The following is a 15447-nucleotide window of genomic DNA, read 5'->3' on the forward strand; positions in this document are numbered from 1 at the left end:
AACCATGCATTGCTTTGTAGAGCGTCAGAGAGGAGTGGAGGAAGACTCCATGATATTTAACTGAAGAAGTGGGAAGGTGGCAGGTGGTCAGGTGTGGGGGTGCCCCAAACCAGAAATTCACCTTTTGCCGTGTAAAACTTGAGACACCTACTACACATCAAATAGGGGTGTTAAGCAGGCAACTGGATATACGAGCCTCGAGTCCAAGAGTGAAGTCTGGGCTGGATACATAAATTCAGAAGTTTTCTCCATAAAAACAGCACTCAGGGGCCGGCCTTGTGGTGCCGTGCGTTAAGCTGCTGCTTGTGACACCAGTATCCCATTATCAGAGTGCCGGTTCAAGTCTCAGCTGCTCCACTTCTGATCTAGCTTCCTGCTGATGCACCTGATGGCTCAGGTACTTGGGCCCCTGCACCCACGTGGGAGACCCAGAAGAAGCTCCTGGCTTCAGATCGGCCCAGCTCCGGCTGTTTCGGCCAACTGGGGAGTGAACCATTAGATGGAAGAACTCTCTCTGTCTCTCCATTAGATGGAAGAACTCTCTCTGTCTCTCCTTTCTTTGTGTAACTCTTTCAAATAAATAAATAAATAATATTAAAAAAAAAAAAGCAAAAGACCTCCCCACCAATACACACTCCAAATAATTTATTTGCATCATGCATGCCATTTGTGTGGAAACTTGCAGACAACAGTGTTCTGCTTGTATTTCTGATATAGAAATAGTCATGTTCCTGAGTCCTGTAAACTCTAAATGATGAATGAAATGAGTGTGCCATTCATTCCAATAGACTGGCATCAGGTCCATCTCTGATTGAGGGGGAAGGAAATGTCACCCCAGAGTAACTACGAGAGCTTTAGGATGGTCTTTGATGTATGCAGGCACTTAAGTTGGGGGGGGGGGGGCAGTGCTGTGGCACAGCAGGTTCACCGCTGCCTGCGATGCCGGCGTCCCATTCGAGTGCCAGTTGGAGTCCTGGCTGCTCTACTTGCGACCCAGCTCCCTGCCAGTGCTCGTGGGAAAGCAACAGAAGTTGGCCCAAGTGCTTGGGCCCCTGCCACCCATGTGGGAGTCCCAGAGAGAGTGAGTTCCTGGCTGCTGGCTTCAGCCGGCCCAGCCACAGCGGCTGTGGCCATTTGGGAAGTGAGGCAGCGGATGAAAGCTCTCTCTCTCTCTCTCTCTCTGTAACTCTACCTTTTGAATAAATAAGTCATAAAAAAAATAAAGCCAAGCAGAAAGGAATCTTAGTGCACTGGTCTCGGTTGACTACTTAAGGGGCAGGTACTCTTAAGGCTCTGGACCTGCGGCTGCTTGGTTCATGAGGTTCCTTCCCCAGAGCAAGGGGCACGTAAGTGCAAAACTTCGGTTCTGGGAGACCATAACGCGACAGCTACACAAAAGGCAGAGCTGACACTCTACCCGGCAGGCAGGGAATCGCAGGCTGCGAAGGCACAGCTTTGCTGCCGCTTGCAAGATTTTTCAGGCTCTGGTTTTGCTTTTGCAAGGTGCACTTATAACCGGGGGCATCTTTCTTTCACATAAGCTTTTCTAAGTGTAAACTTCTCTCCTAGATCTCTTCTCTCTTTCTCTCCTTTGAAACAGACTCAGGCGGCCCCTAACCCGACCCGAGCAGCTACAGAACAAGGCTTCCACCAGGAGCATGCTGGTCACGCTCCTGAAGGCTTTCACGCAAACCCGGCTTTCATTTCCCAAGGCTCCAATGTTCTGAAGCAAGGCCAGAAGAGAGTTAAACAGAAGAGGCGCCACAGTTGGCTGGCGGGCTGTGACATGCAGGCAGATGAGCGGAAGTGGTTACTGGCTTCCGTGTGACCTATGAACCTACAAACCACCTCGGGGAGCACCTGGCACAAGGTTACGGGCTCACGTGATTTCCAAAGGCATTCTGCTTCCACGGAAATGTAACATTTATTGAGCCCCTAGCACTCTGCGCATGATATGGTCCAGTTAACCTCCCCTAACAGTTTCCAGGCCTCCCTTCCTGTGTGTGCGTGCACACACGTGTAGCTGTCTGCAACCTTTGGGTCCCGTGCCTGGGAGGTAGGCCAGAGGTATATGTCTTCTCTGAAGACATCATGCACTCATTTTCTTTGAGGGGCAAAGCTTTGCTGGCTCAGGGGCGACTCTTCGGCTCTTCCGATGGCTCTGCAGAACGCGTCCCTGCGTCTGCAGACTGCGTGCGTGCGTCAAGCCCAAGCTCTCAGAACAGAAACGGCAGGAACGCTTTCCTGTGCTTCGGGTAGGACACGAACTTGCTTCTGTAGAACTTGTGGCTGAGCCAGGCGGACAGCGTCTGGCTGCAGAAGACATAGGCGATCACCAGCCACCAGGTGAGGTTGCGCAAGCCGAAGGTGACGGCCATGGACACGTAGATCAGCAGCTCGGCCAGGTAGTTGGGGCAGGACACGTACTCAAACCAGTCTCCAAAGGGGATCCTGTGGTTACAGTGAATGACCACCCCTGGCGCAGGAAAGAACAGAGTTTTACTATCTGACCCCTCCTGGGCTCCCCAGAGACTCTTATCCACAAAAGTCATCACACACCCCCACTGTCAACCCAGCACACTGTCAGCTGTCGCATGCTCGGGCTCTACTGTCCATTGTTCCCAAGCACAGAAGGAGAGCTGGTCCCTCCAACAATCAGATGGGCACGGGTTCAAGTCCTGGCTCTCCGATCTAGCGGACGAGCTGCGTGCCCTCACCGTGCCTCAGTAGAAGTGTACAGAGAGGATGAGATGAGACAGTGGCCATCACACCTGGGTGCTGTGACCTGTTACGTTAAGCGCTCAGCGCAGGGACTGGCAGGAGGAAAGCATTCAGGACAGATTAAATATCGCTATTCCATTCTGCATAGTTAATGTATTATTCCATTACTTTAATATTTAAAATGGCCTCATGGAAACAGAAGGTGGGATAAGTCAGCACAAGCCAACTCAACGTTTGAGGGTTTCGGCTTTGGCTGGCCGGATACTCATCCTGCAAGAACGCTAACTCCACAAGGCACTCCCAGCCCGTGGGCACAGCACAGAATGTCAGAGGTTCTCAGTGCAAGGCTCTCCTTTTATAAGTGAGAAGACCAAGACCCAGGAGTCCTGATCTTGCAAAATAATAACAATAATAATAAGCGCTTGCTCAGGAAGGCACAGAATAAGGCGCCGAGCTCAGTCCGAGGGCTGCAAGCCGCACGCGCGGCGGGGAGCGCGCGCACTCACCTGCTTTGTTCCTCCGCAGGTTGCCAAGAATCACGTGGCACCTGTACTGGTGGGCGGACGACCAGACGAACATGAGCATGCCCAGGATGTGGAACCAGCGTGCCTGCCTCAGCAGATTCTTCCCTATCACGTAGACTGCGGAGGTAAGGAAGCTCTGTTGGGAAGCCCGCGACAGCGCAGCGGCTCGGGCAGTCCAAACAGAACCACGGTCAGCAGAACTCGGCCATCCCCTTATTCTGTGCCTTCGGGAAGGGAGAGGGGGAGGATCCCGAGGCCACCCCCAAGTCCAGCAGGCAGACACGGTCCCTGGGACTACAGCCTCCCCAGGTACGGGGTCAGCTCCCGCCGTGCCTCTCTTCCCGTGCGGTGAGACCACCGGCTGTGTCTAGCGCTAAGCCTGGTTTTAAGTCTTCTTCCTTGTGTTTCGCTGTTAGGAAAATGCTTTCTAAAGAAAGCCCTTCCCGAGCTACCATCCCAGCTGTGGCCAGGGAGATCCTGAGTACGAATGCTGGGGTGACCGGCTGTGGCCAGGGACAGACAGCATGGGGGTGTGGCTTAGGGCGAGGGGACTTCTCACACGAGGGGGAGGGGACCCTGCAAGATGGACAACAAAATGCTGCCCCTGTCTGGATGACAGAGAACTGAGAGAGAGAGAGAGAGAGAGAGAAAGGGAGGCAGAGGAAGAAGGCAGCCACCCACGGACCTTAAGAGAAACCAGGTCCTCGGTACAGCAGACAAAGGTGACCCTGGGGCTAGTAGGGGTCAAGCCAGGAGTCAGGGACTCAATCCGGGTCTCCCATGGATGGCAGGGATCCCATCACTTGAACAACCAGGAACAGCACTGGCAGGAGTGAGCTGGGACTGGAACCCCAGCACCCTGACCCAGGACACAGGCATCTCCACCACTAAGCCAGACACCCCCCCGCAGCCCAGCTCCTGACTCAGGAAACAAAGCTGTGCATTGACAACACACAGGGGCCTGAGGCCAAAGAGCTGACTCCAGGAGGAGAACCAAACACAACACTATTCCCCATGGGACCAGCAGGTGGGACTGGCAGGTGATGGCCAGCGAGTGGGACTCCACACGGGCCACCGCGTGAACCTGTTTTAGCAATGTGCTTGCTCTACAGTGACAACCCTAGTCTTCTGGTATTTACCAACTTAACCAAAAGGTATTTTCAGAAATTAAATAAATTAAATTTAAAAAAATAAAAAATGCAAAATACAGTTTTAAATCTGATGGGCCTCTGGGGCCAAGTCAGGGCAGGATGGAGCGAGGGTCTGGGAGTTCAAGGCAGGGCGGAGTTCTGCTGTAAACACAGAGGAACTGCCTATAGGAGAAGGCGGATCTGCACAAGGCCAGAACTGCCGGCAGCAGGTGGGAGGGCCCGGCCTGTGTGGTGCTGAGTTTTTGGGTCACTCCTGAGTTACGTCCTGAGTGCCGAGCTAACGAGCCACTGCTGCCGGCACACAGGACGAGGCGGCCCTGAGCCAAGCCGGACCCCGGGCTTTCTGGGGCTCCCCTCCTCCTCACTCGTACAGGGACTCGGTGGAGCCAGCCTCGTTCCTGACGGGGCCCTGAGAGGTGAAATGAGCCAGATCAAGGCGGGGCAGGCTCTCCCAAGCCCAGGCCATTTCTCTAGACGGCACGGCTGGCAGATGCTGCGATATGCTGTCTCCTCTTGAGTTAGCACACCAGCTCGGCCCAAGTGACCCTGGATGACCTCTCTTTTGAAGCTTTTAAAAATGTATTTGAAAGATCGACAAGGGAGAGGGAGAGACATAGAAAGGAGGGAGGGAGGGAGAGAGAGAGATTGATCTCATTTACTGGTTCATTCCCCAAATAGTCATGATAGCCGGGTCTAGGCCAGGCTGAAGCCAGGAGCCTAGAATCCCACATGGGTGCAGGGTCCCAAACACTTGAGCCATCCTCCATTGCTTTCCCAGGTGCATTAGCAAGGAGCTGGATCCAAGGCAGAGCAGCCAAGACTCAAACCGGAGCTCCAGTGTGGGATGCTGGGTGTTACAGCAGCGGCTTAACCTGCTGCATCACAACACCAGCCCCCAGATGACCTCATGAGAGACAAGCAGGTGAAATAGAAAAAAAACAGCTTCAGAAAGGACGGTCTGCCATGGCGGGGTAGGGGTGGGGGCACCCTGGCTTTCTCGCCTTGACCATCACAGGGCAGGGAAGAGGGGTCCAGCCGTAGACAGGTCCAGAAGAGCCAGTGACAACAGCAACTGACGGCCCGAGAGCCAGTGGGTGACCCACGTGCTTTCTAAAGTCCCCGTGGGCGAGGAACCCAGTGCCATTCACCGGGAACAACTGCTCACGCCCCGGTACCCACGGCACTGGCTGAATGTCACGGCCAAGACCGGCAGGAAAGAGACGCCCGATGACATTCAGAGGAATTGGAAGGGGAGATGCGGGCTGAGGGACTGGAGCCTATAAATAATTCACGGGTGGAGAAGGGTCAGCGATAAGTCTTTCCTCCAGCCACAGAGGATGTGTGAGAGCGGGAGAGAAAGAGATAGATGGAGAGAGAGAGAGAGAGAGAGGGAGGGAGGAAGGGAGGGAGGAAGGGAGGGAGAGGGAGGGAGAGGGAGGGAGAGAGTCCACTGAACTTCAACCCGAGGCGCAAGCTCATTCCTGCATATTCTCAGCTCACCAGGAAGGCCCGAGCCTTTTCAGGCTCTCTGGGGCCCGGGCTGAGGGACACCGGCGAGGGAAGCCCCATCTTAGTCCCCCCAAATGACGCGCATTCTCTACGGGAACACACAGGCTGGTGCAGAGACATGGTCCTGTCCACTAGGCAGCCCAGCCCTCCCCCCAAGTATAACAAAAGCCCCACTAGCTCTGCACCCTGCAAACAAAGCCCAAGCTTGTGTTCCAAGAAGACCCAGTCTCCCAGCCTTCTCCGCTCCTCCCCTCAGGCTGGGCTCTGGGAGAAAAGCTCCCTTGTGAGGTGACACCAGGGGACCAAGGGCAGTGCCCCAGCTCCCTCCCTCCCTCCCGCCCAGGGTCAGGCCTGCTCACCCTGGGCGCCCCACCCCCCTCCCCACCTGGGTTACTCTTGGGTAACTGGGTTACTCCCCATCTCCCTTACTCTTGGGTCCTCTGATTCGGGCTCAGTCCCCTCCGCCCCCGGTCAGCCTTAGGCCACAGGGGCCACTCACCGTGGTGGCCGTCCAGCGGCGCCTGGCTGAGCACGGTGAGGCCGAGCAGCACATAGTAGGCCAGCCCGAAGCAGTAGTGCACCAGGTGCATGGCGGCTGGAGAGAAGACGCTGACAAAGCAGCACTCGAAGAGGCGGCGTGCGCTGTGCAGCCACACGCACACCAGCACCAGCAGTGCCGACAGTGCGCCCTCGCCGCCTGCTGGCCCTGCAAGGCGATGGACAGGCACGGGCAGCCCTGCACCCCCTCGACCCCCGACCCCAGCAGCCAGTGGGGCCCAGGAGCTGGGGCCAGCACCTGCGTCCTGTCCCAGGCTGTGCACACATTGCATCGGCAGCCAGGTAGGCACCAGGGTCAGAGAGAGGCTCCCGGAGGGCCTGGGCAGCTCCACGTGGTGGGAGCCGGGGTCCCGGGTACCACGGAGCCAGAGAGGGAGAAGGCCAGCGAAATGCAGGCCTGCGTCTTTCAGGATGCTGTTAGGGGACAGTGCGCCCTGGCGGGTACCTCCAGATGGCCTCACACAGCTCCGCCCCCAGGAAAGCTGCCACAGGACACACATGCACACATGCATAGCCACTGCCCGCCTCCCAAGGTCTCCACCCACGCCACTGCTATCAGCACGGAGGAACTTTGCCTGTGATAAACAGAAGCCTCCTTCTAACTCTGGAGCAACAGCTAAGAGAGACGAGCGTGCAGAGAATTTTGCAATCCACTCTGCTGTACTGTATCACAAAGCCTCATCGCGGCAAGTCCCTCCCCGTACTCAGAAGCTAATTCTTCTCGCATCTCAGACATGACTGCAGCCGGAACTGCAGAGCTGATACACGTGTCAAGGCCAACCCGGGGGACGCTTGAGAGCTGTCCCCTGCACGCAGAACGACTGCTTCATCAATTTATCAACAGTTCTAAAAGTATGGGAGAACAGCCAGTGCTGTGCCCAGCCCAGGGAAGCCAGCAGGGGCCGGGCTCTGGTCTGCTGGCAGCACTGGACCTGGGGATGTGGCCTTGGCCACCCAGTGTGACTCCGCTGGCCCTCAGGCTCCCTCCCCAGGCTGTGCTGAGTCAGGCCAGAAAGGCCCAGAACAGTGTCAGCAGGCAGGAGCCGGGCAGCGGGCTGTGATGGGCCGGGGAGTCCTTACCTTGCACCTGCGTGGCCCCCAGAAGTCTGAGCAAGCTGTGAAGCCAGTGTGGAAGAGGCGCGGCCAGGAACAGAGACTGCGTGAGGAGCCAGAGCAGGAAGCCGTTCCACAGCACTGAGATGACGTAGAAGTGAGAGAAGTACCTGCGGGAGGAACCGAGTCAGGCGGGTGTCAGGCAGAGAGCAGCCGCAAGCCACCGTGCGGGAAGACTGTGTTTTTACCTTTTTCCTCCATTCCTAAAGATGCTCAGATGACCATGCCCTGAACTTGGGAGGCTCTCTGAGGTTAACAAGCACCCAACCGACCTTGGGAAACTTACACTGAGGTCAGTTCTAACCTCTCTTATCTCTGGGTGCAGAATGGGGCTTCCGCTCCCCACCAGGGGCTGGCGGGACCCTGCATGTGGCAGTTTGGCTTGTGCCGGCACAGCTGAGTGCGTGCGAGGTCTGGGAACCCTGGGCGATGCTGCAGCAGCAGCAGCCACACGGCGGCTCCCCAGCCCAGGACTGCACCAGCACAGGCTCCCAGGGCTCCAGGGAACCCTCTGGGGGCTTCTGATCGTGTTTTTCTGAATCGGGACTCAGCTAAGTCACTTTTGCTAGGAAGTGAGGTCACTTCACTGACAGGTTCCCATGAAGCCCACTTCCCTACACTTTTCCTGCCACAGGGAGGAAGGTTTTGGAATTTGGGGGTTTTTGAAACGCCTGCCTATACGAGACATTTATCCTGGGAACGAGACCCAAGTGTGCAGGAAGTTCATTGGTGTCCCAGACACACCACCTGAAGGTCATTTCATTCACCACCTCTGGTGCTGCAGCTGGGAGCACACTGGACCAGTGCACCTGCTCCGGGGCCACACACAGGCGGGGGCCACACAACAGCCCCTAAGCTGTGTGAAGAGAGTCATTCTCACCTCCAGGCTCAAGAACCGGCTTTCTCAGAAGCTCATGGCTTCATGGGTTACGGTCCAGGTCGTCTTTAACCCATGCCTTCCTAGAACCCAGCCGGGGCGTGGCTCAGCCCCAGCCACACGCGTGGGCCCCTGGGAAGCAGGCTGCTGGCTTCTGAAGTGGCCACTTAACCTACTCCGTTTTTTTTTTTTTTTTCACGAACACTGCACTTACTGAGCACTCAGAAGGTGGCGGGCAGCCTTCCAGGAGTGGAGCATGGTGGCCAGTCCAGGACTTGAGGGACCTCTCGGGGGACAGTCAATGCCGGGGAAGGGGACAGAGAAGGTGTAAGGAGGCGGCTGGGGGTGGGCGGTACAGGACAGCCTCCTTGTAAGCGGACTCAGCCACCTGGGGCAGCGACTTCCTAGGCGACAGGAATAGTGACTACAGAGGCACTGGGATGAGTTCTCTTTGGTGCAACGGATTTTTCATAATGCCTCTACTGTGACAAAACTATGCGTGGGTTTCTATTTTTTTTGCATCAAAATAAACTCAAACTTATTGCATGAACTTTCCAAAGCACCCTCATATTTACACAGAGCCTCTTGTACACTTTAAGTCATCTCTAGATGGCTTACGCTACATAAATAAAATGCGCTACATAAAAAAGTTGCTGTAGTGTATTGTTTAGGGAGTAATGACAAGAAAAAGTCTGCACGTGTTCCGTAGAGATGCACATTTTTTCTATTTTCCATCCACAGTTGGGTACACTGTTGGATTTGGAACCTGCCAAGGCAGAGAATTAACCGCAGAGTGACACAAAGAAAACCAATTATGCTGACCCGCAGGTGGCACATCTACTCGACACCGCGCTGTGATACAGTGGTGCCTGTTTCTAACACACCAGCTGACAAGATCTGGTGGGGAATGTCTACAGGCTAATGGAGGACACAGAAGCTGTTACAAAGTGGCAGTACTGTGGATTGCACTGCAGCTCTCACTTACAACTCCGGAAATGCTAGATTTCACTGAGAGGTCAGTCAAAGTGAGACGTGGCTTTCTTCCCACCCCTGTCTGCCCTGCATCCCACCCATGGGGACCCCTGGACCCCAGGGGAGAAAGTTCAGGCCACTCTCTGCCGTCTCTCTGCCGTCTGGGCCCACAGCAACCTCAGCGCTTCCACACTGTCCGGAGCCACTTGGAAATTTTGGACACAGAAGAGCTTCCTTCTACACTGGCAGTGCTGGGTCTCCCGTTCTCGGTCACCTACTTTTTCAGATTTTCTAGGAACCCAAGACTCTTGGAACCAGAAGGAAGCAAAGCAAAGCAACCATCACCTTGACAACGACAAAAAAGTAAAGAAAAAACACCCCTAACAGACAGGGTAGTGCAAACATCCCAGGAACTCATTTAAGGCCTTATTTTTGCTTCCTTAGGAAGAAAACTGATCCCAACGAAATACCGAACCCTTATGTGCACAACTGTGACTGCCAGCTGCCTACTTCTTAAGAATAGAAATTATAGTCTTATTGTCATTGCTAAGCCGATACTACATTTTGCATAAGGAAAAACATTTAACTGTAATTCTCCAGGTTCAGGTTAACGAGTAGTTGCAAATCTGGATTAACGAGAGAGTGCCAAGGGGGTGGGAGCCTGGGACCTGAATTCCCACAGGCCTCTAGGCCACCTGCCAGCGCTGCAGCTCGGGGCAAGGGACCTCCTCTGAGTGTCACATCTCTAGCGAGGGCAGGTCTGTCATGAAGCTTACATGGGGAAAGATACATACATGCAGGAGGCATCGCCTACGACGGGGCTTCAAAATGCTCACGTAAGTGGCCCACATGAGAAAACTACGCAAATTTTTTTGCAATGAAATGGATGTTGTCAGTGAGGACATTTTGGAAAAATGCAGAGAGGCATAAAAGCGGCTGTAGACTGAGGGCCAGTGTTGTAGCACAGAGGCTTAGGCCGCCACCTGCAACACCGGCATCTCCCATGGGCACCGGTTCGAGTCCCGGCTGCTCCGCCTCCAATCCAGCTCCTGCCTAATGTGTCTGGGAAAGCAGTGGAAGATGGCCCAAGTGCTTGGGTCCCTGCACCCATGTGCAAGACCTGGATGGAGGCTCCTGGCTTCGGCCTGGCCCAGCTCTGGCTGTCACAGTCATTTGAAGATCTTTCTCTGTCTCTCTGTAACTCTGCCTTTCAAATAAATACATAAATCTTAAAAAAAATGCTTTCATTATTGGCTGGATGTGTACCTTCTCAACACAGTAGCAATCACAAGAAGCCCAATCGTGATAGCCCTGTACAGGGCAAGGCACCAAGTGTCTCCTTCCTCCCTCCTCCAAGGACACCGGTACCGCTTCCAATATTCTGAAAATAAACTGTCACAGAGCAGAAAAGGAAGTATGCAGTCCAACCTAAGAGAGGCTGGCGGCCCATTTCTGTTTAGAAAAGAACCTGTACAACGGGCCGGTGTTGTATCACAGCAGGTAAAGCCGCCGTCTGCAGCGCCAGCTGGGGTCCTGGCTGCTCCACTTCTGACCCAGCTCTCTGCTGTGGCCTGGGAAAGCAGCAAAAGATGGCCCAAGTGCTTGGGCTTCTGTACCCACATGGGAGACCTGGAAGAAGCTCCTGGCTTCGGTCTGGCCCAGCCTCAGCGATTGCAGCCATTTGGGGGGTGAAGCAGCGGATGGAAGATCTCTCGATCTCTCTCTCTTTCTCTCCCCGTCTCTCTGAAACTCTACCTTTCAAATAAATAAATATTAAAAAAAAAAGAGTCTGGCCAATTTGCCTTGCACACAACTACAGGGATGCTTCCCCACGTTCTGGAGAAATGGAATTCAAAGATGAGTTCATTGCGGTGCAAAAATCTAGAAATTCGTGCATAGGAGGGAGCTGATTAGGAGGAAAACTAGGAGTGAATGAAAACTTTTGTTTTCCAGGAACTTTCCACCTAGTTCCCCCAGGGCCTCACTTCTGCTCCGCTCACGGAGGGTCTGCGGACGCGGGCATCAAGGCCACCCGCCGGGTGGTGCACGCACGGTCTGGATTCACGGTCAAACGCCGATCTGAGCCGAATCATAGGGAAGATGCCGCTCTGCCGCTCCCCCAGATCAGGGCACGGCCGGCCCTTCCCACCTGCGTCCTGGATTCACACTGGAGGCCAAGAGACCGTGCCCTGAACTTGGGGGTGACATCTGCTGCAAGCCGTGGACCCGAGCCCGGGATGCGGCGTGCCCCCAAGGCGCCGCCTGCCTGCCGCCGAGGGACCGCGTCGCCTTCGCCTCCGCGTGCCCCGGCGCCGAGTCCAGAGCGCATTCCGGGCGATGACCTGCAACCCAGCATTCGTGGAGACTCCAGGCTCCATGCGGCCGCTCCCTGGCGTCCGCGGGCGCGCGGCCACTGCGTCCCCAGGGCCACCGCGCGGCCGCGGGCAGGAGCCCACCCGTCGCTCCGCGTTCCCCCGGGCTGCGCCTCTGAAGCTAGGGGCACCGTTACCTCTTGGGGACATCAAAGGCCCGGCAGACGGCTGGGCGCTGCGGCGCCCCGAGCTTGGTTTTCCCGTAGCGGATCAGGTCCTGGAAGAGCGCGTAGCCAGGGAGCAGGCCGGGCGGCAGCAGCTGCAGCAGCAGGACCAGCAGGAAGGCGGCGGCCAGCGCGAGCCACAGCGCGCGCAGCGGGCTCAGCGCCCACAGCGCGCCCAGCGCCCACAGCGCGCCGCCCGCCCAGGGCGCCATGGTCCGCGCGCCTGGCTTCCGCGCCGCCCGGCCGCCGCGGGGCCGCCGCCGCCGTGTGCGGGGCGGGACGTCGGTGACGCGGCCGCGGGGCGGGGACGCGACGGCTCCGCCCGCACTCGCTCCTGGCCGGCCCGCGGTGGGTGGACGCGGCTGCGGAGCGCGCAGAGGCTGGCGAGCGCCACGCGGCGGCCTGCGCCTGCAGGGATCTTCAGCGGAGAGACAGGCCCAGAGCGAGGGAGCCAGAGATCTCCACTCCCCAGAAGGCCGCAACGCCTGGGGCTGGGCCAGGCTGAAGCCAGGAACCGGGACCTCGGTCCAGGTCTCCCACGTGGGTGCAGGGGCCCAAGCACCTGGGCCATCCTCGGCGGCTTTCTCAGGCACATTAGCAGGGAGCTGCACCCCGCTGCCCCGTATGGGTTGCAGACGCCACAGGCAGCTGCTTTACCCGCTGGGCCACCCCATACACAGCTTTTCCTTATACACATTCCCCATGATCTGTGTGAAGACCCCGTGTATGTTTTCCCAGGCGCATTAGCAGGGAGCTGGATGGGAAGTGGAGCAGCTGGGACAGGAGCCGGCGCCCATATGAGATATGCCCGGTTGCAGATGGCGGCTTGATCCACATCCGTCACACCGTGGGTTCCAAAGGTGTGTAGGTAGATTTAACTGGAGGGCAGAGTTGGAGAGAGAGAGCGAGCTCCCATCTGCCTCTTCACTCCTTAAATGTTAGTAACCGCTGGGATGGGGTGGAGGCAGGCAGGAGCTTCATCAGCAGGTACCGTGTGGATGGCAGGGGCATAGCATTCCTGAGATTGCTTCCAGACAGAATCACCCCGCAGGTGCAGGGTGGGGAAGCTCTGCTGAGCTCGCTCCTGCCCCCTGCAGGGCGAGGACTCGGCTGCCAAGGTCAACAGACAAGGGCACGACTTTTGATGTACAAACGCTGGTCTGCCCTCAAGGCTTGTTTCCTCCTCCAATTGCACAGAAAGTCCCATTATCTGCAGCCCCTCTCACACGTGTAGGCTAACGTCTGCTTAGCTACCCAACACGTGGATCAAGAGGGCGGAGCTGTCACGTTAGGATGTTGGGGACGTGCATGATATAAACTCACGAAGTAGAAAGTCACTAAACGGCGCAAAATCAGACAGGCAGGAAGGTAAAAATGCATTTAAAAACCAGCAGTTCTAGTCTTGCAGCCCATAGAAGCAAAGTTTTTAACTCCATCAGCTGCTGCTTTCTTACTGCCATGTACCTCATCGATTTTAACCAACATTGATTTTTTTTTTTTTTGTCACTATATACGGCCATTTAGTTCTTTCAGGGACTTTTAAACAAGCCTTTGCAATGTTAATCAAACCATTATTGTATGTTTAGGCAGGCATCCCTAGGGACTATGAGGACACAGGATGTCCCTGCCTGACACTCTCGGGAGTGGGGTGGTGGCGAGCAGTGGAAGGCTGGGGGAAGCCCGCCCTTCCCTGTCTCCCCAGTGCAGGTGGGTGGCCAGTGGGGCTGTTAGATGTGCGAGGATAGGTCACCTAAGGTTCTCCAGTCCCTTGGCAGCCAGGGGCTGAAGGATGGTCCACCTGGCACAGCAGCCAGGACAGCGGGGCCATTGTGAGACCCGGGGAGTGCGGAAGGGGTTGGCTCTTTCCTTGTTTCCTGACTGTTCTTAGCAGCTCTGTACGAAGTGTGTGTGGGGTTCCATTTTCACTCCAGCTCTTAGAGAGAGAAAGGAGAGAAAGAGAGAGAAAAAGTGGGAGAGAGAGAGAGAGCTTTTCCCAGTTGTTGGCCTCTTTTGTGAGGTCAGTGGGAGGAGAGGCTACCAGCATTGCACCTCGCCCCACCCCAGGTGACGGAGATACATCTCTGGAAGGGAGTGGTTTGACTGACAAGTGCGAGGGGCGGGGAAGGGCCGGCGCCTCCTGCCCTAGCACGCAGAGATGTGGGGGACATGATGACATGTTTCCAGAGGAGCTGCTTGGTAATCTATCGAGGGGCCCAAGTTGGGGGTTTCTCTGACCATTATCTGACCTGGGAAAGATTTGGAACAAGATTGTGGTGTCTGTGTGTGTTTGCACTGGAAACAGCAAAGACGGAGCCTGGAGGGAAAAACATCCCGTATTTTTTGGTTTAGTAGGTACAGTGTAATTTTTATATTTTTAAAGAGAGACACAGAGGGGTGCTGGTTCACTCCACAGATGCCCACAGCAGCTGGGGCTGGGCCAGGCTGAAGCCAGGAGCCAGAGCTTCATCAGGGTCTCCCACGTGGGTGGCAGGGACTCAGGCACTTGGGCCATCATCTGCTGACCTCCCAGGCAGCACATTAGCAGGAAGCTGGATCTGAAGCGAGGGGAGCTGGGACTTGAACCAGGGATATGGAAGCAACTTGAGCTACTGGGCCAAGCTCCTGGTGGGCGTGGTTGGTATTCAGAGAATCTTCAGTGGAGGCCAGTGGCTGGACTGGAAGCCATCAGCCAGACCCTACTGAGAGCACTTGGAAGTGTTCAAGCCCTTACTGGAGGGAGTTCTTTTCAAGGTGGAGAACCAGGCTCAAGTCTATTAGGAGCATAGGCCGTGCCAATAGGTGCCAGGCACTGCTTTGTTCCTCTTCATTCCATGGGCAGCCCTGTATGCCCAGCAAGCCACTGACCGTGCTGCAGTGAATGGCAATGGCCTTGTGCCAGCTGCGCAGGCCCCAGACTCCAACTTCACTTTGATTCCCGTCTGTCTCTCCCAGCCAAAATACAACCAGTCAGCAGTGTAGTTGCAAAATGCCAGTGCAGCTCAACCGGCCTTGGAATCAGTGCTTGGCTGAAGGCTGTGGCCTCTCAGTAAATAGGAGAACAAAATAAAAGGTGGAAGAACTGCAAAGGGCAAAGCTGTCATTATTTGAGAATAGTACAAACCTCCAATACTAGGGACTCCACTGGAGACTACAGAAAAGCTGTGAGAATGGACAGATGAGCCCAGTGAGGTTGCTGGAGACAAAATCAATTTGCCAATGTCAGTTATTTTGGTTTCCCAACAGGAAACAGAAAATAAATGTTTTAAAGGCACAATTTACAGGGCTGGCATTGTGGCACAGTGGGATAAGCCAAGGCCTGTGACACTCGCATCCCATGTAAGTGCTGGTTCGAGTCCTGGCTGCTTTGCTTCTGTTCCAGCTCCCTGCTAATAGGCCTGGGAAAGCAGCGGAAGATGGCCCAAGTGCTTGGGCCCCTGCCGCTGATGTGGGAGACCCGATGAAGCTCCAGGCTCTTGGCTTCAGTCT

At 55.8% G+C, this 15447-nt stretch overlaps 1 protein-coding gene across 1 annotated transcript; it reads right to left on the bottom strand.

Annotated features, from left to right (window-relative positions):
* Positions 1-625: 625 nt before the first annotated feature.
* Positions 626-12275, bottom strand: SRD5A3 (steroid 5 alpha-reductase 3). Its single transcript, XM_008267855.4, has 5 exons — positions 11935-12275; positions 7544-7686; positions 6405-6611; positions 3228-3362; positions 626-2476 (listed from the first exon to the last, which is right to left on the bottom strand). The coding sequence occupies exons 1-5, from the start codon at positions 12171-12173 to the stop codon at positions 2217-2219; spliced, it is 984 nt and encodes a 327-aa protein (XP_008266077.3). The 5' UTR covers positions 12174-12275; the 3' UTR covers positions 626-2216.
* Positions 12276-15447: the final 3172 nt, after the last annotated feature.

The sequence above is a fragment of the Oryctolagus cuniculus genome, chromosome 8 (assembly GCF_964237555.1).
Source record: "Oryctolagus cuniculus chromosome 8, mOryCun1.1, whole genome shotgun sequence".
NCBI lineage: Eukaryota > Metazoa > Chordata > Mammalia > Lagomorpha > Leporidae > Oryctolagus > Oryctolagus cuniculus.

Coding starts and splice junctions, on each gene's coding strand:
- SRD5A3 (XM_008267855.4), bottom strand. CDS start 12,173: ATGGCGCCCTGGGCGGGCGGCGCGCTGTGGGCGCTGGGCGCGCTGTGG. Junction 7,687..11,934: donor GCCTTTGATGTCCCCAAGAG/GTAACGGTGCCC, acceptor TTCCTCCCGCAG/GTACTTCTCTCACTTCTACG. Junction 3,363..6,404: donor GCCGCTGGACGGCCACCACG/GTGAGTGGCCCC, acceptor TTACCTCCGCAG/TCTACGTGATAGGGAAGAAT.